Consider the following 26,287-nt stretch of genomic DNA (forward strand, 5'->3'; position numbering starts at 1 on the left):
GGACATTTTCAGGTTACACAGTCTTCCTTAGAAAATTGTATCAGATCGGGGTAGCCAAGACACCTCAAAGTTTTGGTCAGCATTGTGTAAGAAATTGGGGATCGAAAGGGCTCTCTCCTCGGGGTTCCATCACCAAACTAATGGACAGAGAGGCTAAATGGGACTCTGGAACAGTATCTCAGATGCTTTATAAACCAACAGCAAGACAACTGGGTATCTCTGCTCCCCATCGCAGAGTTCGCGTACAACAACTTGGTGCATTCTGCGCTGGGGATCAGCCCCTTCTATTGTACCTATGGTATACATCCTCAATCCATAGTGCCTACATTCTCTGTAGATTCATACACACCAGCCATAGAGACCACCCTTGAGAGAATCAAAGAACCCCACGATACCGCTAGTCCAAGTCTTCAAGAGGCTAGCAGTCGTTATAAAGAACAAGCTGATAGACCTCGCAGACAGGTACCCGCATGGAGGAAAGGCACTAAGGTTATGCCTTCTACAAAATTCTTGCCCCGCTGGGTACGTCCTTCCAAATTGTCTCCCGTTACATTGGTCCCTATGAGATACTATCTCAAATCAATCCTGTAGCCCACCGCCTCAAGTTACCCAATACCCTAAGGCGGGTACATCCAGTTTTTCATTCCTCTCTTCTACGAACTTACTTGCCTGGTACCCGAACACAGTCTGCTCCCAAGCTACGGGTCATTCCTAGTTCCACTTCAGATAAGTACCAGGTCTCGCTGATTCGGGACTCCCGATATCGCAGAGGACGCCTGGAATATTTGATTCATTGGAAAGGGTACCCCTCTTCTGAAGATACCTGGGAACCTTGTTCGAATATTCAGGCCCCTCGTTTGATGTGCCAATATCATCGTCTTCACCCGGGTCGGCTGGGAGGGCGAGGTCTTCGGAGGCGGCATACTATCACGAATTCGAGAGACTGGCGAGTATGGAGGAAATGAAAGCTCAACCGCCATTAGAGTGTGCCATCACGCTGTTTTGCAACGTTCCACATCGGTCTAGTCTTTTACAACATGGCTGTCGCTGAGTTCCATTTCCGATTCAGTACTCGGCGGCTCGGCGCGTTGCAACTTCCTGGATTTCTCCTTGTTGCCTGCGCTCCTTGTAATTTTTCCCTTGGCGGTGGTCCGCCCACTCTATTGCTTACTGTTCGTACATACTTTGCTTTCCTTTCCGGCTCTCCGCGTTCGCTGTTAGCCTGACGCCCTTCTCCCTCTTAGCCTCCTCCCTCCTTTTTCTGTTTCCCCTGTTCTGCCTGTATATTTGGCATTTGTGTTCCTCCTACCTGTGATTGGATCCTCCTGTTCTGTTTCTTTCCATTTCGTTTTTGCTGTAAAATATTTTCTGGATTCCTCTCGATCTCCAGCAGGGACATCCTTCCCAAACACCATCTTCCTGGCTCTGCTTGCATCGGATACTTACCATCTTGACCGGCTAGCGGAACTTCAGTCGTAAAGATTTGTTTTATTTTTTTACGCCTGTGGCTTTTTCCCTACACCGCTCTGGGTGTTGCGGAGAGGAGTCACCGGAGATTCACAGGACTGGAATCATGCTGGCTTCCTTCCGGGGCAGACCATATCTGCACAAAAAAAAAGGCTGAAGCCTGGCGACCTCGAAGGAAAAAGTTGGATTATTCTTCTACAACATCAGGTGAGGAGGAAGAGGGAGAGCTCCATTTCCTGAGTGAAGAGGAAGACATTACCGAACTACCAGATAATATTACCATCAAACCTGATAGCAGGCTTCGGATGCGTCCTCTGCAGGAGTTCCTCGACGCCCGTTGGATGCAAGCGACGGGCAGCTTGGAGGACAAGATCTTGGTCAACGATGTATTCCGCCAAGCAATTCGATGGTGGGGCACCCGGGCGCATCTCGCAGCGGGCGCGGACTTTCAGACCCCAGCATACCAGGTGACACTGACAACGGATGCCTCCCTGGAGGGATGGGGAGCGCACACCGGAGATCTTCACGCGAGAGGCCTGTGGCTCCCGGAGGAGAGGCCGCTCCACATCAACATACTGGAGTTCCGAGCAGTGTTCTGGGCCCTCAAGTCATTCCTCCCATCCCTCAAGGGCAAGGTGGTGAGGATCTTCACCGACACCACCACCACGATGTTCTACATCCGGAAGCAGGGAGGAACCAGATCCCCAGCCCTGTCCAAGGAAGCCCAGGATCTGTGGCACTGGGCCGTTGCCCAGGGGATGTTTCTGGCAACTTCATCTAGCAGGGATAAAAAACACCATCGCAGACTCACTCAGCAGGGAGCTGCGCTCGTGCCACGAGTGGGAACTACGCCAGGATCAAGTGGATCAACTCTTCGGGCGATGGGGCAAACCCCAAATCGACCTGTTTGCTACGGCGACGAACTCCAAGTGCCAGAGGTTCGCCAGCAGGTTCTCCCAGCCGAGGAGCATGGGCAATGCTTTCTCGTTCCCTTGGGACGGCCTGTTCCTGTATGCATTCCCTCCGTTGCCGTTGCTGCTCAGGCTCATCAACCAACTCAAGAGGTCCCGGTGCAGGGTGATCCTCGTTGCACCGGTGTGGCCGAGACAGATATGGTTCCGGACCTTCTGGACTTGTTAGCGTCCCCACCAGTCAACTGTCGACGGACGCAGATCTTCTCTCCAGAGAAGGAGGCGCCATTCTTCATCATGACCCGGAGTCGCTGAACTTGCAGGCCTGGCTTCTGCAGCACTAGAGTTTGGAGGGTACGATATCCCGGCTGACTGCAGAGAGGTTCTTGCAAAGGCCAGGGCGTCCTCAACTCTCAAGTGCTACGGACTTAAGTGGAAGAGGTTCTCTGTCTGGTGCTGTGCACAGAAGATCAACCCTCTACGGATTACAGCCCCTCAAGTGCTACTGTACTTACTGTTGCTGGCAAAAGCTGGACTAGCTCATGCTTCCATCAAGATACATCTGCAGCGATTTCCCGATACACCAGAACTGCAGGATGGTCGTCCCTGTGGTCTCATCGCCTGGTGAAGGAGTTTATGAAAGGACTGTTTCGATTGTTCCCGCCAGTGAAGGCTCCAGCCCCGGCGTGGGAGCTCAACGAGCCCTTGCATTCGGCTCCGTTGAAGTTCCTGTCATGGAAGACAGCGTTCCTTGTGGCCATCACCTCTGCACGATGAGTGGGAGAGATTCAGGCCCTATCCTGCAAGCCTCCATACTTGACTTTCCATGAGACGAGGGTAGTGCTGGGGACGCACCCCTCCTTCATGCCCAAGGTGCCGTCGGACTTCCATCTCAACGAGCCCTTGGTGTTACCAGTCTTTTCCTGTCGTCTTTGTCACCGGCCGAGAGGACTTTGCACTAGCTGGATGTAGCTAGAGCGCTGAAGTTCTACGTGGACCGAACAAAGAGTTTTCGGAAGACATCACAGCTGTTTGTGAACTTTGGACCTGTGAACCAAGGGAAGGCTCTCTCAAAGGCTTCCATTTCCAGATGGCTCTCCGGCTGCATAATGCTCTGTCATCGGTTGGCAAACCGACCGTTGCCCGGCTGTCCGAGAGCCCATTCGACCAGAGCGATCGCTGCTACCACGGCGTTCTTGTCTGGTGTGCCCCTGCTGGGCATCTGCAGGGCTGCTACGTGGAGGTCGACTCACACCTTCACGAGATTCTACTGCATCGACTGGGATTCCAGGGAGGAGTCCAGAGTCGGCCAGGCAGTGCTGCGCAACCTGTTTGCTTAAGGTGCGCCTGGTGAGGAGGTAAGAGATGCTTAATGTTGAGTTTTATGTAATGCTTAATGTTGAGCCTTGCCACCTCCTGTGGTTGTGCATGTGGGTACTGCTATGTATTCTTATATTCATGAGCATGTGAATCCATGCCAGACCCCATGCTGGAGAAGGAACAAGTTACTTACCTGTAACTGTTGTTCGAGTAGATTGTGTCCTCCAACGTATTCCTCATCTTAGATGTATTCCATCCAGCTTTGCTGCTCTTTGGAATTTTTTTCGGCAGAGGGTGCCGTGCGTCGATGTCGAGTCGATGGACCCTCGAAGGCCTCCGTTGAGGGTGACGTCATCGAGTGTATAAGTAGCAAACGCGGCACCCGTTGGCCTCAGTTCCGTTTTTCCGCAGTTACGTTGCTTCGGACATTCGGCGCGCCTCGAGTTCTGTGAAGAAATATAATATAACAAAAAGAATTGTCCTCGTCATCGACGCCGACCACGACCCCGTGTTTGTGGTGCCTCGGAGAAGGCCACGACATGGCGGCCTGTTCGAAGTGTCAGGCGATTACTGGGAAGGCCTTGCGAGAAAGGAGAGGAAAGCTACAGGTAGGACAGTAGGATCGAAAAGGCTCTAGCGTCGAGTCGAGACCCCATGAGGAAAAATCTACTTGACGCGAAAGGCATCGATCTAGATCCCGAAGCGGTTCTCATTGCTCGTTGTCTTCGTCAAAAAAGTCGAAGAAACAATGCCATAGGTCTCCCTCAACCTCGTTGTCAGACGAGTCTCCGAAAAAAATGAAATGCCCCACAAAACATTCGTCTTCCGAAGAGTGGGAAGCATTCAGGATCAAAATGATGGAGGTGTTTGAGAAGGCGAAGCCTCGGTCCATGCCTTCTTCGGAAGCCGGCTGGGAGCGTCATCGCTCCGACACTCGAGCGCCCTCGAGCCCGGGTGATTGTAAAAGGAAGGATAGTGAACCTTCCAGGACGGCGAGCGATAAATGCTTGAGTCGAGCGACCGCTCGAGGTCACCGACGCCGTCCGAGACCTGTCACACCTCGAAGGGAAAATCGTCGAAGACTGCCTCGATGCCCTCAAAGCAGACCCTGTCGACGACCACTGTCGTCGACGACGCCTTTATCGATGCCGAAACCTTTGGCGCCAAAGGCTCCAACCAAGCCAGGGCAGCCAGAAAAAGAGAAGGAGAAACTTACAAAACATGTATTTTCTTCAGAACCTGGTACTACACCTCTTCCTCCTCTCCCAGAGAAGGTTTTCAAGCCTCTCACTAGGAAGAAGTTTTTCAAATCCTTGACCTCAATTTTTGAGGAACAGGAGAGATCCGAGGAGGAAAATGTACCTTTTGGACTGGAATATGGCACCCCAAATGTCCCAGAATGCTTGATCTCAGAGGAAAGCAGAATGAGGGATTTGGTGGAGTCTTTACATAATGCAAGTGGCATTGACACTTCTCCTGAGAATGACTTTGGTAGACCAGATCCAGGAGAGCATGCCAGTCCATCTTACCGTCAGTTAATGACCAAGGTGGTAGATTACTTGGGATGGGTTAGACCACCAGCCCAATTCGTCCAAGACGATTTAACAGACATATTGGACCATGGTCCCACTGAAGACCCAGTACTACCTTTTCATGCAGCCTTACAGAACAGGGTGGCCAAGAATTGGGAAACTCCGGATTCTATTCCTCCGGTAAATAAGTCCCTCGCAACAAAATACCGCCCTGCCAGTAGCGACCCCGGCTATCTGTCAAAACATCCAACTCCCGAGAGTCTGGTCATACAGGCAGCCACAGCTTCCAACAAACTTGCGTACCCGTCTATCCCTCCAGACAGGGACGATAAGCGTGTGAATGGTTGGGCACGGAAGGTATTTTCAGCCGGGAGCATGGTATTAAAATCTGCCAACTCCACATGTGCCTTGGCAAAATGTTCATACACTCTGTGGGAGTGCATCGCAATGGCGGCGGAGCACATACCAAAAGGGGAAGAAAGGTATGTTGTTAGAGATGGAAAGGAGGCCATGCAGGAATCCCTTCAATCTCGATTGGACACTGTGGATAGTGTAAGCAGGTCCATGGGCACTAGCACGGTAATGCGCAGGCCTGCGTGGTTACGGAAGTCGGGTTTTGCACCGGACGTACAGAACCGCCTTCTGAACATGCCTTTTGACGGGTCTCACCTTTTTGGCAACAAGGCTGACGAGAGCCTTGAGAGGTTGCAGACCTCAAAAGCAGCGGCCAAATCTTTAGGAGCTGCTATTGGGCAGCCTCAGCCTTTTCGTGCGCAAGGGCAATCATGGAGGCGACGATCCTATCGTTATTACACCTCAAATGGAAAGATGAGAGGAATGGCCAGTCAAAGGGGCCAAAGAAAGGCCACTCGTGGTGGACGAGGAAAACTTGCTAAGCCAGCTCCAGCTGCAGCCTCTTTGCCATCAGCAGCTTCAACATCCACCACAAAGGAGGCAGGCTGTCGCACATCTGCAAGAATGGCGAGCCATTACTTCAGATGTTTGGGCTCTAGAAATAATAGCCCAAGGCTACTGCCTTCCTTTTCTAAAGCAACCTCAAAGCAATCCACCAGGGAGACACCCGTTGAAGTTTTCAAACCCGCTCCTACAGCAGGAAGTTCTAACCCTGCTGGAGAATGGTGCTATAGAACCAGTACCTGCAGCGGAGAGGAACAAGGGTTGGTACTCTGCGTATTTTTTGATCCCCAAAAAGGAAGGAGGACTGAGACCCATCTTGGACTTAAGAAAATTGATTCATCTCAACACAGAAAATACCTGAGGTTCGTAGTTGGCGACTCACACTATCAGTTTCGAGTCCTGCCATTCGGGTTGACCTCCACCCCGAGGGTCTTCACCAAGTTAATGGTAGTGGTGGCAGCGCACCTCAGGAGAAGGGGGGATTCATGTCTACTCCTACTTGGACGATTGGTTGATCAGAGCGCGCTCTGCCGAGCAAGCACTGCATAATCTGTAAGTCACCTGCCAATTCCTCCACAAACTGGGATTCTCCCTCAATTTAAAGAAGTCTCAAATGAGACCTTCCCAACAGCTTCAGTACATAGGAGCTGTACTAGACACATCCTTGGGAAAGAGCTTGCCTCCCAAGACGAGGGCTCAAGACATTCTCCAGATGGTTTCCAAATTCCAAAATGCCCAAAATCTCCAGGCTTACCACTTTTTAAGGTTGCTCGGCCTCATGGCATCCTGCATTTTTCTGGTGCCACAGGCACGCTTGAGGATGAGATCCCTTCAATGGGTCCTAAAGACTCAGTGGTCCCAGTTCTCGGGTCAAATGACAGATCTTCTTCAGATTCCGAACAAGGTCAGACAAGACCTTTTATGGTGGACCTGTAAAGAGAACATCCTAAAAGGAGAACCTTTTTGGCAACCATGGCCGGAGATCACAATAGTGACGACGCCTCACTCCTGGGGTGGGGAGCACATGCCAACGATTTGACAATCAACGGTCGTTGGTCTCCATCGGAGTCCAAACTACATATCAACCTTTTAGAGCTGAGGACAATCAGACTAGCGCTGAATGCCTTCCTGCCATCTGTCAGGGGAAAGAATCTCCTGATAATGACGGAAAACACAGTGGCCATGCACTACCTAAACAAGAGGAAGTGTGGGGACACTACCCCTGTGCAGAGAGGCAATGCAGCTCTGGTATTGGGTGATTCAGGAGGGAATCTCTTTAACGGCAATTCATCTAGCCGAGGAAGAGAATATGACGGCAGATGCTCTGAGCAGGCAGAGCATGGTGTCCCACGAATGGGAATTGGCTCAGGAAGTCATTCAAGAGATCTTCGCCCTTTGGGGAACCCCTCAGGTAGACCTATTCGCAACCAGTACCAACCGAAAATGCGAAAGGTATTGCTCAAGGGAATTTCCCCAGAGAGGAGCCCTGGGGGACGCGTTCGTGGTGGAGTGGAATTTCCCACTATTGTACATGTTCCCTCCGATTCCCGTCATTCCTCGGGTCATCAGGAGGCTGAGACACTTCGGGAACCGCATGATCCTATTTGCTCCGGATTGGGCTAGGAGAACGTGGTATCTGGACCTTCTAGATATGTCATCTGTCCTCCAGTACGTCTTCCTCAGAGAGAGAACCTTCTCTCTCAAATGGAAGGTCAGGTTCTCCACCCAGAGGTCAGAACACTCAACCTTCATGCTTGGTATCTGAAAGGCTGAGAGACAGGGATTGGAACCTTCCAGATGATGATATGGAGGTGTTGCTTTCGGCAAGAAGGTCAGCAACAAAGTCTCTATACCGTTGCCATTGGAAAAAGTTTTGCAACTGGTGCAGGGAAAAGAATGTCGATCCTTTTCTATGTTCTATTCCGGAAGCACTATCTTTCCTTTTGACCCTAGCACATAGAGGTCTGATTATGGGAACAATAAAAGGTTACCTTGTGGCGTTTTAAATTTTCAAGCGCTCATCGGAAGAATGCTCCTACTTTAAAATTCCTTTGATAACACAATTCTTAAAAGGTCTCACTAATGTGTTTCCTCCTCACCCATTTCAAGTACCGATTTGGGATCTAAATTCAGTCCTAAAATTCTTAATATGTGCCCCTTTTGAGCCTATGCACACGTGTCCATTAAGATTACTAACATGGAAAACAGCCTTTTTAGTTGCTCTAACATCAGCAAGAAGAGTGAGCGAATTGCAGGCACAGTCTTCTGGGCCACCCTATACTGTGTTCCATAAGGACAGAGTTGTATTGAGGGTTAAACCATCATTTTTACCAAAGGTAATAGCTGATTTTCATTTAAGTCAGAACATTGTTTTACCCTCATTCTATCCTCCACCTCATCCTTCTAAGGAGGAAGAAAGATTACACAGACTGGATCCAAAAAGAGCTTTAAGCTTTTACATCTCTAGACTTTCTAGGCGTAGAGTGGACAGCCAGTTGTTTATAGGCTACACAGGAAGGAAACTGGGTCAGTCGGTAACAAAACAGACTAGCACAAAAAGACCCACCAGAAGGGTTAAGGGCTCATTCCACCAGAGGCATCGCCTCTTCCACGGCCCTTCAAAGAGGTGTCCCAATAAGGTCCATATGCGAAGCAGCAACTTGGTCTTCACTTCACACCTTCTCAAAATTCTATAGCCTGGATGCTTCCCAGTCTAGGGAGCTGACATTTGCAAAAGCAGTGCTTTATTCTGCCATCTAAGGACATTGGTGGGGGAAAAAATCTGACCCCTCCTCCAGAGAAAGTATGCAAAAACTGCTTTGGGAGTCTATCTAAGATGAGGAATACATTGGAGGACACAATCCACGCGAAGAACAAGTTACTTACCAACTGGTAACGTTCTTTCTATTGGATGTTCCTCCAACGTATTCCTCATCGCCCTCCCAGCCTACCCCTCTGTAGATTTTTTCTGGGTTATTGCCATCTCAAATCTCGCAAGGCTGATACCTGTCTGCCGGCACAATCTACACAGTACAAGATCACAGATAAAAAAGAGGGGAAAAACAGAACTGAGGCCAACGGGCGCCGCGCGTGCTACTTATACACCCGATGACGTCACCCTCGACGGAGGCCTTCGAGGGACCATAGACTCGACGACATCGACGCCCTCTGCCAAAAAAATTTCCAAAGAGCAGCAAAGCTGGATGGAATACATCTGAGATGAGGAATACGTTGGAGGAACATCCAATCGAAAGAACGTTACCAGTTGGCAAGTAACTTGTTCTTCTCCAGCATGGATTCACATGCGAACCCTCCCTCCTTCCCCTCTGCGGCTCTTCACTTGGTCATACTGCCACTTTACGTGCTACCAAATCTGAGGATGGCTGCCTGGGGCGGGGCTTAGGGAGAGGGCAGTCATTGGCTGGGGACAGTATGACCCAGAGTCCAGTGATTGGTTATTACTAAGGAAGACCGATCAGAAACGAAACTGATACTGATTTTTTCTTTACCAAGGATTCCCAGCCTGACGATGGGGCATATTCATGAGCATGTGAATCCATGCCAGACCCATGCTGGAGAACAACAGTTACAGGTAAGGAACTTGTTCCTTACCCTCATGGCAACAGAAGAGTTCACAACTCCGGTTCCCAAATATCCAATCCTAATGTAACAAAGCAAAATAAATAACTTCTTCTGGGAAGGCTCTTCTATGGTTTACTCAGATTGGACCCCTCTTCGTTCTTCCTCCTTTCACTGTCTCTCTCTCAAGACCTCTCCCAGGTCAGGTTTCTCTGGTTTCTTTCCTCGGGCTCTCGCTCTCAGCCTCGGATTTGCCCTTGGTGCCCCGCAACACTCACAGTATTGGCTTGCTCACTCGAGGTTTCTTCCCAGGCCTTGGGTTTCAGCAGCATTCTCTAGAGGTTACTACCAGACTATGGGCCTCATTACACAGAAGGCGGTAAGGGTTAACGGTCACTGGTAAGGGTACCGGTGACCGTTATCCCTTACCGCCTTACTACGAGGTCCCTTTGCGGGACCCGACCTTAACGGCTGGTGTAGACCAGCCGTTAAAGTTGGGACCCGCAAAGGGACCTTGGTGCTAATTGCGGTACCGTAATTAGCTCCTTACCCATTTCCATTATGCCCTATGGGGCAAAAATGGGAATGGGGAAGGGCCATGGAGAAAGGGGGAATTACCGCCTCGCCAACCTTGGAGTGGGGTGGTAATTCCCCTTTCCTCCATGGTGGTACCGGTATGGTACCGGCGGCAACCATGTTGCTAATAGCACCATGGTTTACCGCCTACAGTGTAATGATGCCCTATGAGATCAACATTCACTAGAGGTTTCTCCCAGGCTTTGGGGATCATCACTATTCTCTGAAAATCTCCTGTAGACCTTGGGTTTCATAAGTATTTGCTTTTAGTTGGTATTTCCCCTGCCCCTTATTCAGGGTCCTTTTAAGGCATTTATTGTGTTACCTTCCTGCCATGGGTCTCTACTAATTAGGAAGCACTTCACCTTTGTGTGTCCTCCTGCTTGACTAGTGGACAATTTTTCTAGCTGTGCTTTCCTCCCGGCAGCATGCCCTCCTGTGGGTCGTTCCACTGGTTTAGCGCCCGCAGGAGTAACTTCTGTTGGCTGGTCAAGGTGTCTAACTAACCTTTTCCAGGTAGCGGGCCACCCGTGTATCCAGGGTCAATCTGGAAGCATGACCTTTGCTCCCAAGCTTCTCAACAAGCTTATTCTCACCCTTTCTCTTTCTTTTCCTCCTCTTTTAAAAACTCCTCAGGATTTTATTGGTCTTGGCCCTGGGGATTGGCTGGGCCCGTTATGGGTTTGTCAGGGTTTTGGATTGGTTCCTAGTTTGTATTTCTTTAAACAGATATTGAAATCGCTTTACTAATCTCTCCTTGTATTGGTTAATTAGGTGATTTGTCACCTGTTCGTTAGACATCTTTAAATGCAGCTCTTGGTATCAACGCCATTTTGAAATCCTTCTGTTGCATGCACGGTCACCTAATATATACAGGAGGATGCACCGTTGTCTTGCTGCCCGTCTGCGGGAACCACGGTTGTCCGAACCCTTTGGGAACTTCGTTTTTTACATTGCTTTTACCTTGCACTCTGATTTACAGATGCTGTGCCAGTCAGGCTGGGCAATGATCTCTTACTGCTAGTAACAGTTGTAACATGGAGAATGAGCAACGTAGTATATTCCACCACTATTCCATCTATTTAAGAGGTATTTTGCAAGGTTCCATGTAAGTCTTGTACCAGGATTTGGTTTGAAATCCCTCCTGCTGTTTCTTTTGGTATTTTAGAAGCACAGATCTGCAATACCGCCAAGTGCAAAATTGTGCGGTAGTGGCGAACCTGCAGAATCCTACTCCTTGCATCCTCTGGGAAGTACATTGGGAAGCGGTAGGCTCAACTCAATCCCTAGCGGGTCACCACTGTAGCATATCATGCTCACCACATTTGCTGACTCATCTTTCTGTCCTCTCCTCCACACACTGTGGAATCTCATGCGCCTCTTATCAACCTCTTCACATCATCCGTTCTACGCCACTTCCACACTGACCGTAACACGAACTCTTTACTGCCACCCTGTTTCCCCCAGACATTGAGAATGCCACCACTGTACGATCATGATTAAAAAAGCAAGCCTCTACTTCTAGTAAAAGCACCTGCGACATACAGCCCTTCTCACCCCCGCCCCCAAACTCTTCCCTCTCTTCCCTCTCTTCACTATAAATGACTTGGCTACTCCTGTAAATGGCTGTTTATTTTTTACACTGGTTTGTGAGTGGCTCTGTATTATGGAGTTGTGTCTGTACTGACCGCTCTCCCTGGTCCAGTTTCCCACAGACTACATCTGGTGAAAATGATACACGTTTTAATGATCTATTCTTTTATAAAGCGCACCGATTTTGGAATGCTCTTTTCCCAGTTACTGGTTTACGGGGTTTCTGCTCAGAGCACTGATTGCGGAACTAAATAAACACAAATGTGATCCATTCAAAAGAATGGCCACATGCAAACTGCACTAATGCATTCGTCACACCTTCTCGCCCAATGCGCCTTTCAACACCTTGGAAAAATCCCTAGCTTTGATACTGGCTTTTCAACATTTCCAACCTCATTCTAGAGACCTCGGTAAAATGGCTCACTGTGTGCCAGAAGTCACTAAGCACATTCCTTACTCAAGCATTGTCTGTTTATTGTCCCGCCCAAATAACTTGCCTCTCTGTGTCTTGTGCAGGCCATCTTGTGCCACCTTGGCGCTTGTACCATACAGTAAATTCCTCTCATCTACCTGTGGTCCCAGGCCTTGGTTGAAGTCCAGCTCCCACATGCTGCTAACAACAGAAGCGGCCATGAAGCTCCAGTGCAGACTTGAGACCCAGAAGCCTTTGCTTGCGGACTGAACCTGCTAGTGGATTCATGAGACACTTTTCTCAGAACCCTTCATGGTTAATTTGAGACACTTAGCACACACCTCATACTTGATTTGTATTTCTAGATTTGAGAAAATAGCTTGGTGGGCGTTTTGGAAACTAACAATGTCCTCTGCGCCTTTGTGTGGCTGGCAGTTGGTTTCTTCCTTCCTGCTCTTTGCTTGTGTTTCTGAGGAAGGGAGTGGTACTGTGTTGGTTTTGATCTCTGGTGCTCCTCTTCTGTCCTTTTCCCTATTGCATTTCGATTGGTGTTTCACGGTTGTTTTATGGATCATGGTAAGTGGTGCTGTTTTCAAGCCTTGCTGCTAAATGGAGAGTGGATGGGCCTCATTACACGGTAGGCGGTGGACCAAGGGGCTATTAGCACCTTGGTCCATGCCGGTAAAATACCGGCACCGCCTTGGAGGAAAGGGGAATTACCGCCCTATTCCAAGGTTGGCGGGGCGGTAATTCCCCCTTCCCCCATTGCCCTTCCCCATTCCCATTTTTGCCCCATAGGGCATAATGGGAATGGGGAAGGAGCAAATTGCGGTACCGTAATTAGCACCCTGGTCCCTTTGCGGGTTGGTTTTTAACGCCTGCTAAAAAGCAGGCGTTAAAGTACCAACCTGCAAAGGGACCTCGTAATCAGGCAGTAAGGGTTAACGGTCACCGGTACCACTACCGGTGACCGTTAACCCTTACCGCCTTCCGTGTAATGAGGCCCAATGTGTTTCCCTGCTTCAAGTTCCTAGGTGAGTGATTGCATGGTACGTCAATGGAATGAGGATGTTGCAGGGATGTATCTCCCCTATAGTCTGATTGGGTCCTGCGGTATCTTGCTACTTGTCCCAAGGGAGCAGGCCAGGGAAGGTGGCTCCATTGAAATGGATGGCGATTTGTGGATCCTCCTAGCTCTTCCCCCACCCCCTACCCTGTATGTTCTGACTATGGGGAGTAGAAGGACTCTGGGACGGGGTCAGGGCACTCATGGTCTCCCAATGATTGTCCCTGGAGCTTGGTGTGCCTTTCTGTTTAGATTCCTTCTTCTGTCACGATTGGGGGGTGGGAGGGGTTTCCGACACGGGTCGGGCACCCACAAAATCACAATACATGTCACTAGAGTGCAAGGATACTTTGTTTCTAGATTCATCCCTCTGTCATGAGCCACTTTCTCTGGTACTACTTGCTGCTGAAGAACCGTGTCCCCTTTTACTCCATCTAGCATTCCAGTCCATCCATTAAAACCACCTCTCCTGTCGAAAATGCAAAGGAATCCACATAGCCAGTATGGCTGTTGCTGATCAGGAAGCCTTCCAGCGCCTACCTAGCTCAAGAGGCAGTTTACTCTGCAGTGCACGCAAATCACTTATTTACGCTAGTCATTTAAATGTTAGGAACTTGCTCAGGGTAAGTAAACAATGTATGTTACAGCTCTGTTGGCTTTTCCTGTATGCTGTACCTCGGCAAAGCCTTAGGATTGCTGCAGCCTCCCTCTGCTGCACTCCTTCATGGGACTCTTGCCATACATCCTTTACTGGTGGGGCCTTTACAGCTGCTCCTGGGACCCTCAGTAATATATCTTTCTGTATCTGTCCAAGCCTGCCTTCTCTTTAGACTGTGTTCCCCCCAACAAGCTAACTGGCGGCCCCCTGCTTCTCTACAGGGAGACCATTCCCTCCACAGATCGACTTGTCTTTGGACCAGGACCAGTCAGCGTTCTCCTTCAGATACGAGTTAACATTAATGTCTGTCTTTCCTCTTCCCATTGTCTGTATTTGTCACTAGACAAGCCCCTGGAAATAATGGTTTGGACCCATTGGAAGACCCTGACTGGTGCTGAAGGCGTGCTTTTTTATTCCTTTCATCACTTTAAGAAATGTGCAGGTCGCCCTATTCACAAAGGAGATCAGGTGCTGAGCGGCAGCGCAAAATATGCGCTAGCCAGCCCCATTGCATGCATTAGTGTGGACTGTGGACTAGAGGCTATCAGCAACCGTGGCTGCAGGGAGTGCATTTCACGGTGACAGGCCCTTAAAGGACCTGTCATTGTGAAATGTTAAAGACAATAAAAACCTTGCTATCCCTGTTTGGCGTATAAAAAAGCAAGTGTAACAGCAGCAGCAGCTGAAACTGCTGCTGTCGCACTTAGACAAATGCGTGACAGGCTCAAAAATGTCAATGTGACGCTTTGCGCATCCCCTGCGCCTGTTCTCAAAAGCTGCAGGGAAAAGTTTCATTCGTGCGCGTTTCAAGGTGCATCCTGTTTAATTTGTGGTGCTCATAAACATGCGCAAAAATGCAACAGCTCTTTTCCCCTCGACCCCTTATTTTCGTAAATGTCTGCAGTGGTTGGTTCAAAATTGGCCATTGTAAAATATGTTTGCAGCATTGAATATCGTTGGAAAAGCACGTCGTACCTTTCCTTCCACATGGTACATGCATGGTCCAACCCGTTATAAGATTCTGATACAGTACTTCATGTGAAGCTCTCCTTTCCAAAGGAGGTTGATTGGAATTCATAAATGGGGCAAAGAGGTCATAAAATCAGGTTTTATAGAATGCTTCATCCCAGCTTCCTCTCGTTTCAAAGCATTGCAATAGGTGTTTTGACCCAATTGACTAGAACAAAATGTTTCAACCTCGTAGTGATGAACCGCTGAGTTGACACTGCCAACTGAACCTGTAACCTGCAGATTGAACACAGAATGACTTGCTGAGGTTTCGGGGAATCGTACTAATACTGCCACTCTATTGCTGACTGCGCTTTTACTGCGCTGTTGGCATTTTAGGGAATACCGACTCCCATTACTGCGCCCAAGTGAAGCGGGGGTCGCAGGGGTGTCCACCCTCGGCTTCAGCACAGTCCCACAAAAGTGGGAGGAACTGATGCTGCAGGCAAGCGAGTCGGCGGCGCACACAAATGCGCTGCAGGAAAGGTAACTAGCGTGGGGGTTGAACTATTGCGGTGGAAAAGTGATCTATTTGATCATTGCGCTGCGCCGTAATTAGCGTCGACATTTTCGGCAGCGCAGTGATGACATAGATTCGATTTCGGGTCTTGTGCTCAGGAGAGATTGTTTTTCTTGTCACTCATTTCACCCAATTGAATAGAACAACATTTTCGACCTCGTACTGATGAAGGGCTGAGTTGACACTGCCAAATGAACCTGTAACCCGCAGAGTGAACACAGAATGACTTGCTGAGGTATTGAATAAGTTTGAAGAGGTCTTTCTGAATGACTTTGAAAGAAAGATCTTTTGTAACTCGAAAAGGAACTCTACACAGCGCAAGGGAATATATGACAATATGACCTACAAAAATATTGAAGTTTGACAAATTTGAATAAGGAACCTTGCGGAACAAATTTGGAACTATATAAGGAACTGTAGGGTAAAAGTGTAAGGAAATATGACAAAAAAAATGTGGACACTGGATACAGGTTTTGAGAATATATGACCTACAAAAATAAAAAAAAAGTTTTGAAACCGATCTAAACTCTCATTGGCTTTTGTAGATAATCCTTTTTTCTCTTTGGCGCAATAAATGCGGTTCATGTAAGAATGTTACGTGAACTTTAATTGTGGTTTCTGCCCAGTACGAATGATCTTTATCTTAACTGGTATTCTTAACTGGTATTTGGCAAGTGTTCTGACCGTTGGACGTAAATAGTGCTTTGATCATCCTGTACGATAATTTTAGCCTGGCTGATGTTTCTTCTGACCCTGGCAACAGCAGTTTTTTGCTGTTGAGTTCTTTTTAAATTATTTATTTACCTACTTGGCAGTATATAATTTCTTCATTATTGTTGGCCCAAGTAAAGGTTTCCCAGCCACATGTCCTCGTCGGGGGCATAGCGTTGTGTATATTTATGAAGAATACATCTCTTAGCCAAGAGGAGTTCTACATTAAGGCATTTGCGCTTCAGGGTAGGTATCTTACATAGTGTGGTCTGGTTCATATTGATAATTTCTGGCTCCCAGTCATTTTAGTGGAAATTTAGAAATATTCACCCTGGAATTTGGGCCTGTACTTCAGGGTGCAAGTTAGTAGTCTTCATCCAGGCTTGGCGTCTGAGGAATGATCCATGCACCATTTGCTGAAACTTGGGTTGCAGATAGTCCATGAATGTGGTCATTTTGTGCCATAGGTCTGTCGTATCTGGCGGTCATGGCGAGTACTTTGGCAGTCCTGATGGAAAGTGTCACTGAAGCGGTCACCTTTCTGCCTACTGCTTCTAGTTTTCTGCTTTTCTGCCCTCCTTGTCCGTGGGGGCTGTGAGTGGGGAAGCAGGGTTAGTAAGCTTTTTCCTAGCGCCCACTGCGATAACAGAATCTGCTTTCAGGTGCCCTTGCAGGCATAGCGGTGTATCCTCTGATGCCTTGTACGTTTTCTCCAGCCTATCTGTTGTAGCCAGAGTTGAGTGTGTTAGCAAGTATCTGCTCTGCTGCCTCGAATATGGTATCTAGAATGGGTATAGCGGTGGTCGTCCTTCTCTTATCTCTGTGTTCATACAGCACAGTCTTATTTTCTTCTGATGAGACTTGAAGATCAAACATCCTTGCATCTTTACCTATAATAGAATCTAACAACGTGATATCGTCGGGTGGAGACAACTCTCTGGAGAGTTTTGCTTCTTCTGCTTTTCAATGACGTCCTCCCATTCACCAGCATCGTGTTGAAGCGATTCCTGAGGAATCTCTCCTTCCTCCGGCTCATCCGCCTGTGTCTCTGGTTCAGGGAAGTTATGATGGGCATCTTCAATAGGGTCTTGCAATTGATAGAGATCTTCCGCATGTACTGATATTGGGGATGGTGTCCTGGTACATTGTGGCGGGGAGACGCTTTTCTGCCTCTTGAGTGGTACTGGCTGGCTATGTACAGGTTGGTCACAAACCGATGCCATTTGTACCCTGGAAGCTGTTCCAGCTTCCAGTCTCCTTTTGGAATTCATCCATTACATTCTTCAAAGATTGCATTGGGACGGTTGAAATGGATCCAGAGCGTCCTTGGAAGCTGTTTTCCATGGGGAGCTGTACTCCTTAGGGAATGACCTCAGTCTCTGAGACTTTCTTAACATACGAGAAAACTTCCTAAAGAATTATATCTGGTAATTGTCATTTCTTTAATTTGAGAAAAAGTTTAAAGTATTGGACCCTGAAGCCTGTGGTATTAAAGGGACCTGCTTGTCTCTTCCTCTGCTTGATGAGCCCCCATTTGCCTCCATTGACGAGGACATTTGTGGTGTCAATAGGGCCTTTTCCGTGGATGGTGCACCACTTGTCGTTGAGCGCCCGAAGGGTCCTTGGAGGATGATACTTTCTCCGTCGACTGGGACTTTCCCGTTGACGATGGAGCTTTCGTGGATGATGTTGAAGATCGCTCATGTTTTTTCAGCAAGTCCTTTGTTAGCTAGGTAGAAAAGGACCAAAATGAGTGGAGGGACTACAAATGTGAAAGCCTGTTGGACTTTGTTAGCAATTTACATTGCTTTGTCAAATTTTAAATGACCAGGGATTCCCAATCTAATGGCAGGGATTATTTAAGCATGTAAATCTATGAAAGATAATAAGAAATACAGTTAAAGGTAAGTAATTAGGACATCTTTGCTGCTGTATGGATGCATGCAGCTCGGAAGTACCCGGGCACTGTATGCGGTTCTAGATGGTCTGTGTCTAGGGCAGAGGGATAGTTGTGTCCAGAAGGAAGCCTTGTATACCTGTGGTGCTAGCTTGCATTGGTGGGTCGGTGGTATGTAAGATGATGTAGACGTTGTATAGTTCAGTTGTCTGATGGCTGTAGGAAGAGATTTTACATTTTTGAATGTGAGTGACATAGTTGGTCTGCATATAGTGTGTTTTGGTATGAAGAACAGAGTGTAAGTTAAACCGCAGATAAACCGCTGGCAAGGAGCAGCATACTTTGGGGCAGCAATTCATACATTGGGAAGGAGCAAAGTAAGTGGGTCAAAGTTAAATTAGGGCAAACAATTGTGATACAGAAGCACTCGTTTATTAAGGAGGGAGGAACCTTGCTCTGACATCTACTCGCAGCATAAAGTCTGAATTTTGGAAGTAAATTGGTTCATCGTGCACAGCAGATGAAATGTGTTTGGATATACTGCACTATTGTAGGGCTTCCATGCACTACTTTTTGCAGGGTATACACATTTCAAGCGGGCCTTGAACAAAGTAAGCGCTGAAGTGGCAGCTACAAACAGCCAGATCCCAACACGCAGCGGTCTAAAAATCTTCAACATAAGTATACATCTACCAAAATGTTATCTGTCGGCTGCAGGTCAGCAATCCTGAAGGGAGTGGGGTTGCTGCTTATCAAAGAGGGGAAACTGCGACTGAGCTGCTCCCGCCAGAGCAAGGCATTGTCATTGTATGAAAGCGCAGCGGACAATGCAATTCATTCGTCATTCGTATTTTATCCTGATTCTAAGAAAAACTGATACGACCCATATGCTAACTAAAAAAGTTAAAACATGAAGTCTGGCATTTCTTGTGCATTGTGCACATTGCAAGTTCTATTTTTTGTCTGGCGTGGGGGGAGCTTTTAGTTTGCGTTCCACAGTTGTTTTTTATTGAGCTTGTCCTTTCTTAGTGATTGTGGAAAGTGTTTTTGATCTGAGTGTAACGGTTGTTTTCTCTCCGCAGAGTGGAACGCTAGAAGCAGACTCCAAGCAAGAGGGTGGCCGGCAGCCTGGACTCGCAGCCCGGTACCAGTTCCCTTACTCTACTTTGCGGAAGCCAATCTCTGAAACGAGCATGGTGGACTGGGCGGCCAAGAACCTGAACATGCACACGCAGGGCCTCTTCCGGCGCAGAATCTCCATTGCCAACATGCTCTCTTGGAATGGTGGCTCCATCAAGAAGCCTATGCTGATCACAAGTAACCGGGTCATCAAGAAGGAGGCCTGCGAGTTGTTTAAACTAGTGCAGGTGTACATGGGGGATCGGCAGGCGCGCACTGACAGGAATCACGTGGCTCTAGTAACTGTCATCAAGTGCTGGAGCATCCAAGGTCTACGGGATGAACTGTACATCCAGCTGGTAAGGCAGACCACGGACAACATGTGTTACCGGAGCCTGGCCTGGGGCTGGGAACTCATGGCCATCAGCTTGGCCTTCTTCTCCCCATCACCCAAGTTTCAGTCTTACTTGGAAGGCTACATCTATCGGCATCTTGATGAGGTCAACGATGAGAACAGTAAGTCACTGCTTTCTCTTTTGGATCAATAAACGTCCAACACGTCCATGTATTTAATTGCTGCATAAGAATTTGCAGACAAGGCCTTGGTAGCGAAACTGACCCATCACAGCTGCACTGCAGTTGCACATGGTACTACAGATCAACTTTAATTATACAATGGGCGTGTCAGTAGTCTAGCTAGTAATCCAGATTTGACTGCCATAGTATTGTTTGCATTTTACATGTATAGTGCATGTTTTCATTGGAGGAGGGAACTAGACGCGAGTACTATAAGGAACGAGAACCGCAACACATCTACATATTCAAAATCTAGTCCCATTCCAGAGTTCCCTACGAAGGCCATCATCAGGCATCCTCGTCAGTTACTTAGACTGACTTTGAACATTTTGGGTTGGTGGGGCAGTGGCTTTATCAAATATGTGACTAACCTTCTGTGTCCTTATTCTGCATCAAAGGATTAATGTTGGCCATTCCCGAAATGTACATGCATCTTCAAAATACATGGAAGAGAATGGGTTGTAAGGATAGCTTGCGGTTTGTGTTCAAAATAGGAATCGAAGCTTTAGCAAGTGTGTTGTTGACTAGGCTATTTACTTACACTTTGAACTCTGTATATTTATTTTTTTGCATCACATTTGCAAGGCACAAAAGCTCAGCAAATAGTTAATATAGCATGTAGTTTTCCCCCGAATATTATCTAATTTACAGCGTAAATTTACCTTTGAGACCAAGCTGAGATTGAAGCCGTTGAACATCTAGCAGCAGGACTAGTCCTTGATTAGAGCTGCCACCTTCTGAATAGCTATTGGAATACCCTCTGGGTTGGGAGCCCTAATTTCCATTGCATTTACATCTATTTGCAGGCAGGGTCCTGTTCAGTGCATCCTTAAGAGGCTTCCCGGATTAACTGCCTGGCGTGTACACCTTTGGTGGCACATACAGGATGATGATTGCACACCTCATTTCATCCACAACAATTTGAGAGAGTCATAATTTATCAGATTAATGTTAAGTATGTCAGAGGGATAAACCCTTGCAGAAATAGCTAATCCGCTGAGGAGAAAATGCAGTATTGATAACCTATAATGCTTGAAGATGTTTGTTTCCAATTTATCTCCTGATAAAACATGTCTGATATGCTGCCACTAGTGCTGATGAATGTTAATTTTAATGTTAAAGGACATTTGTACCGCGCACTATCACCACCGGAGTGGTCCCCTGGCCGCTCTGAAAGAGGGAGGGAAGGTGAGTTAGTGGGAGGAGGCTGGAAAAGTGCAAGAGTGCAGTGATGTGATGTTGGCAGCCTCAGCCCGGTGGGTCTGTCGGCTGGGCCTGGGGTGTTTGCGGCCGGTAGTCGTCGAGTACTGATGTGCAAGTCTGTGTGTTTGTTATGTTGTTGCAGTGTAGTGAAGTTTGTGTGGTTTGTTGTGCTGGAGGTTTGTGGTTGTGTTTGGTTTGGAGTTTGAGAGGTGTATGCAGAGGAGGAAATTGTTAGTGGTATTGGTTAGTTGGCATCTCTATCCTGAATTGAGGAGTTGGGCTTGCATAATCTCACACGATGGGGTCCTTGGGCACCCTGTGCCTCTGGAAGGTCTGTGCCCGTTTTGCATTCGAGGTCCCTTGAACATCTTGCTGCCTCCTCTGCCTACTCCGTCAACAACCTTGCATGTTCCTCACCCCCACCCACATGGCTAGTGCACCTGCAAGTGTCCATACCTCAGTGTGGAGATTGGTGGTATCTCAACAGTTGCACAAACCAGTGGTACCTAGTAGCAGCTAAACGGGCGGTTGGGGAAGGTAAGGATTGGCTGGGGTTGTTGCCTCCGTCTCCATGGGTCTTGCATGTGAACCACTCTGTCCGGCGTCACCCATCCTGGTGCTGTGAGTGCTTCTCAGTCGCTTCTGGGAGCTTGTCTATGTCCTTTCCCGTTTAGTCATTTTATCCCACTGTTTCGGTTTTAGTCTCTGGTATTGAAGAGCCAAGTTTTTAGTCATTTTCTGAATTTTAGGTGCTCTTTGGTGTTTCTTATTTCTTTTGGGATGTTGTTCCAGGCTTTTGCGGCTAAGTGGTAGACGGCGGTTCCTCCGAGTTTTTTCTTGATGTAAGGTTTTAGTTCCAGGCGGATTTCGTTGGCTGGCCTGAGGGGTCTCGTTGGCTTGTAGATTGATATTTTCTTTTGTAGGAATTCTGCCCCTTGTCCGCAGATTGCCCTGTGCGTTATGCACATTGTTTTGAAGTTGATAGTGTTTTTCTGGGAGCCAGTGTAGTGTTTTTAGGGGAGGGGTGATGTGGTCTCTTCTGGATAGTTTGAGGAGTAGTCTGGCTGCTGTGTTTTGGATCCGTTGTAGCTTTTTCAGTAGGTATTCCGAGGTAGAGGCTGTTTGCATAGTCGATTCTTGACATGATGAGGGCGACGATAGTGAGTGTTTTGTGTGTGAAGGAGAGGAAAGGTAGTATTTTTCTTGCCGTGTGGAGGAGGAAGAAGCACTTCTTGACTGTTGCGTTTATTTGCAGTTCTAAGGTTAGGGTGTTGTCCATCAGGACTCCCAGATTTAGTACTACCTTAGACGGTGATGGTGCGGTTCCCATTTCCGTTGGCCACGGGATGGCGGTTTCCTTCTCTTGGTCTTTGGATATGATCATGATTTCTGTTTTTCCTGGGTTGATTTTCAGGTTGTTGGCATTCATCCAGTTGAAGACTTCTTTTAGACAGTCGGTTAGGTTTGAATGATCGGCATGGGTGTCTTTGATTGTGTAGATGATTTGAGTATCGTCTGCGTAGTTGTAGCATGTGATGTTGTGTTTCTTGAAGATTCTGATAACTGGGGTTTGGTAGATGTTGAAGTACAGTGGTGATGGTGAGGATCCTTGTGGCACTCCACAGTCGTTAACTTGTGGGGTGGATTTGAAGGGTTTAATCCGAACGGTTTCTGTTGTCTGCTAGGAATGATTTAGTCCAGCGTAGTGCTGTCTGTTATGCCTATGTCTTATAATCTTTTGGTTAGGGTGTCATGGCTAACTGTGTCGAAGGCTGCGGAGAAGTCGAGCAGAATAAGGGCTGATGTTGTGTTGGAGTCTGCGTTTGTTTTTAGGTCACCCTAGATGGATAGTAGTGCTGTTTCGAAGGGATTGTCTCCTCCAACGTATTCCTTATCTTTGATAGATCATCTCCCAGCTTGCTGGCCTCGGAATTATTTTTTCAGTAGAGGGCGCTGCGCGTCGACGTCCCTCAAGCTGATGTCCCTCGACGGCCTCTGTATCGGCGCCGACGTCATCACGCGTATAAATAGACTTGCACAGCGTCCGTTGCTCAGTTCTGTTTTTCCGCGCTTCGTGGGGCCTCGGAATATCGTTGCTCAGTTCTTCAGTCAAATATATCATTATTCCTTGTGAATACCGACTCGTACTCGATGGCTTCCTCACCCGAACCAATGACTCCACGGTCCGGCTTCAAAAAATTTCGAGACTGTGGAAAGAAAATATTGTTGACAGATCCTCACAGGATCTGTTTATGGTGCCTGGGAATCGAGCACCATTGTTCAGAGTGCGAGGACTGCATGTCCATGAAGGCGAAAGCCTTGAAGGAGCGTAAGGGGAAGCTCGAGAGAGATAAGGCAGTTAAAACTTCTTGGAAAGTTTCCTCGTCATCACAAAAGACATTCTCGTTCTAGGTCTCGAAGCAGTTCCCATCACTGTTCGAGATCTAAGCATTCAAAAAAGAGACGTCGAAGATCCCCTTCCTCGTCTTTGTCTTCTTCCGTTTTCCCAAAAAGGCTCTCCTGCCCCACAAAACATAGCTCTCAGGCTGAGTGGGAGGAATTCAGGAAAAAGATGCTAAGCGTCTTCGCGAAAGCGGCCTCGACCCCCTCGAAGACTGCTGAAGGTGATAGGTGAAAGACCCGAAAAATAAAAAAGGCGCAGGTCGCAGCACCCGGTGAAAGAAGCCACTCAAGAGCGTCCCGAACCCTCGAGTAAAGGCAAAGTTGCGTCTTCGTCGTCGAAGATCCCTTCGACACATAGATCGGCGTCATTGAAGCCGTTATCGAAGGGTTCTTCGCACAGGTCAGTGGAGTCGACGCCGTCTTCAACGTCAATGCTGAGAAAGGATAAACCCACGGCCACCTCACAGCCAGTGGCCATACCCAGAGCCTCGAGCACGAGAATGTCGTCGACAACCTCGAGTAGAATCCCGATACTGTCAAGTTCGAGGCCTCTACCACCTTTCTCGACGCCTTTTTCGATGGCTCCGATGGCTTCGAAGCCTTAACGTCCGCGTCGACGACGTCCACATTTTCTCAGCCAATCATGACAAATTTGGCTCCTTCTGCTCTGGAAATGGGATTTATACCATTTTCAAGACCTGATCACTCCAGAGTCTTATCTTCTATTTATGAAGAAGGGGAGGATTCGGATCAGGAAAGACCTTTTGAGTTGCAGGGATCTGCAACTCCTGCACCAGAGGAATTTATCTCTGAGGAAGGTAGGTTGAAAGACCTCCATGAATCCCTACAGGAAGCAAGTGGGTTGGACACTTCTCCAGAAGTGGAATTTGCCACACCAGACCCAGGGGAACATGCTGAAACCCCTTATAGAACCTTGATGGCAAGGATAATAGTTTATGGGGTGGTCCACACCCTCACCTGCTTTTCAGCAAGACGACCTCAGACATCTTGGTCAAAGGTCCACAGGAGGATCCTGTGGTGCCATTTCATGCAGCATTACAAAGGAGAATATTGGCAAACTGGGAAACACCTGAGGTAATCCCGGCGGTTAACAAAAAATGATCAGATAGGGTGTCTTCTGCTGACCCTGAATATTTATCCAAACACCCAACTCCGGAGAGTCTGGTTGTTCAGGCAGCTACTTCAGCAGGTAGTAAATCGGCTTACCCTACTGTTCCACAGGATAGGGATGATAAGAGATATGACTCTATGGCCAAAAAAGTATTTTCCGCATGTAGCATGGCATTGAAATCCATCAATGCTACTTGTAGGCTCGCATGGTTCAGCCACACACTTTGGGAGTGTGTTTCATCAGTGGCTGACTGCCTCCCGGAGGGAGAAGAAAGGGAAGCGTTCCTAAACATCATCAAGGATGGTAAAGACGCTATGTGCGAATCCCTTCAAACTGGCATCGATTCTGCTGACAGCATCATCAGGGCGATGGCGGCAAGTACAACAACCCGGAGATTTGCTTGGTTGCGAAAGTCTGGTTTTGCTCCAGATGTGCAAAGCAGACTCTTGAATATGCCCTTTGACGGCTCTTTTTTGTTTGGTAAGAAGGCGGATGACAGTTTAGAAAAACTACAAACATCAAAGGCAGCAGCAAAATCCCTAGGAGCTGCAATCCGTCAGACACCATATCGCCCCTCAGGAACCTCTTGGAGAGGTAAGTCCTTTCGCTTCTATTCCGCATTCGGAAAAGGCAGAGGACAGCCGGTTCAAAGGGGTCAGAAATAATTCACCCGAGGTGGACGGGGTAAAAATACAAAAGCCGCAGCAGCAGCAGGTGCCTCTTTACTCTCAGCATCTGCATCAGCCGCCTCCAAACCGCTCTGAGGACTCCCCTCACAAAACACCAGTAGGGGGCAGGTTAACTCAACATCTGACGGAATGGCAGGCTATTACGTCAGATGCTTGGGCATTGGAGACAGTTGCCCAAGGTTACTGCCTGCCTTTTCTACGCATCCCTCAGAGTCATCCACCGGGGAACAGCTCTCTGAAAGTTCCAGATCCGCTCCTCTTGCAGGAAATTGTAGACCTGCTAGAGAAAGGTGCCATAGAACTGGTACCTGTAGCGGAGAGGAACAAGGGCTGGTACTCCCCCCTACTTTCTCATACCGAAGAAAGACGGAGGACTGAGACCTATCGTGGACTTACGAGAATTGAACAAGTTCCTCAGGAAGGACAAGTTCAAGATGGTAATGCTCTCTCAGATCCTTCAGGCCCTCCAGCTCCAGGACTGGCTGGTATCTCTGGACCTCCAGGATGCTTATTTCCATGTGCCAATCCATCGCAAACACAGGAAATACCCGAGGTTTGCAATTGGCGGCTCTCATTTCAATTTCGAGTTCTGCCATTTGGGCTGACCTCCGCCCCGAGGGTCTTCACCAAGCTAATGTCGGTAGTGGCTGCAAGTCTAAGGAGGGAAGGGATCCACGTCTACGCCTACCTGGACGATTGGCTGATCAGAGCTGTATCTTCGGAACAAGCTAAGATCCAGCTAGATTATGTCTGCCACTTCCTTCACAAACTGGGCTTCTCCCTCAATTTAAAGAAGTCACAGATGATACCATCACAGAGACTCCAGTTCATTGGAGCGGTCCTGAACACTTCCCTGGGAAAAGCCTCGCCACCAGATATATCAAGATATTCTGCAGATGGTCACCAGGTTTCAAAATGCCCAACGTCTCCCAGCCTTCGACTTTTTGAGGTTGCTAGGCCTCATGGCATCCTGCATCTTCCTTGTGCCAGAGGCTCG

The 26,287-nt window shown here is 48.1% G+C and overlaps 1 protein-coding gene across 2 annotated transcripts in view; it reads left to right on the forward strand.

Moving 5' to 3' along the window:
• The window catches only part of LOC138581140 (rho GTPase-activating protein 39-like), a 650,156-nt gene that overhangs the window by 467,783 nt on the left and 156,086 nt on the right, over nt 1–26,287 (forward strand). For both annotated transcript variants that reach the window (XM_069652244.1, XM_069652245.1), the window contains exon 4: nt 19,251–19,803. In XM_069652244.1, the coding sequence (XP_069508345.1) occupies nt 19,251–19,803 (553 nt within the window). The remainder of the gene's footprint in view (nt 1–19,250; nt 19,804–26,287) is intronic.

This window comes from Ambystoma mexicanum, chromosome 3p (assembly GCF_040938575.1).
Source record: "Ambystoma mexicanum isolate Mex_15411 chromosome 3p, UKY_AmexF1_1, whole genome shotgun sequence".
In the NCBI taxonomy this organism is placed as follows: domain Eukaryota; kingdom Metazoa; phylum Chordata; class Amphibia; order Caudata; family Ambystomatidae; genus Ambystoma; species Ambystoma mexicanum.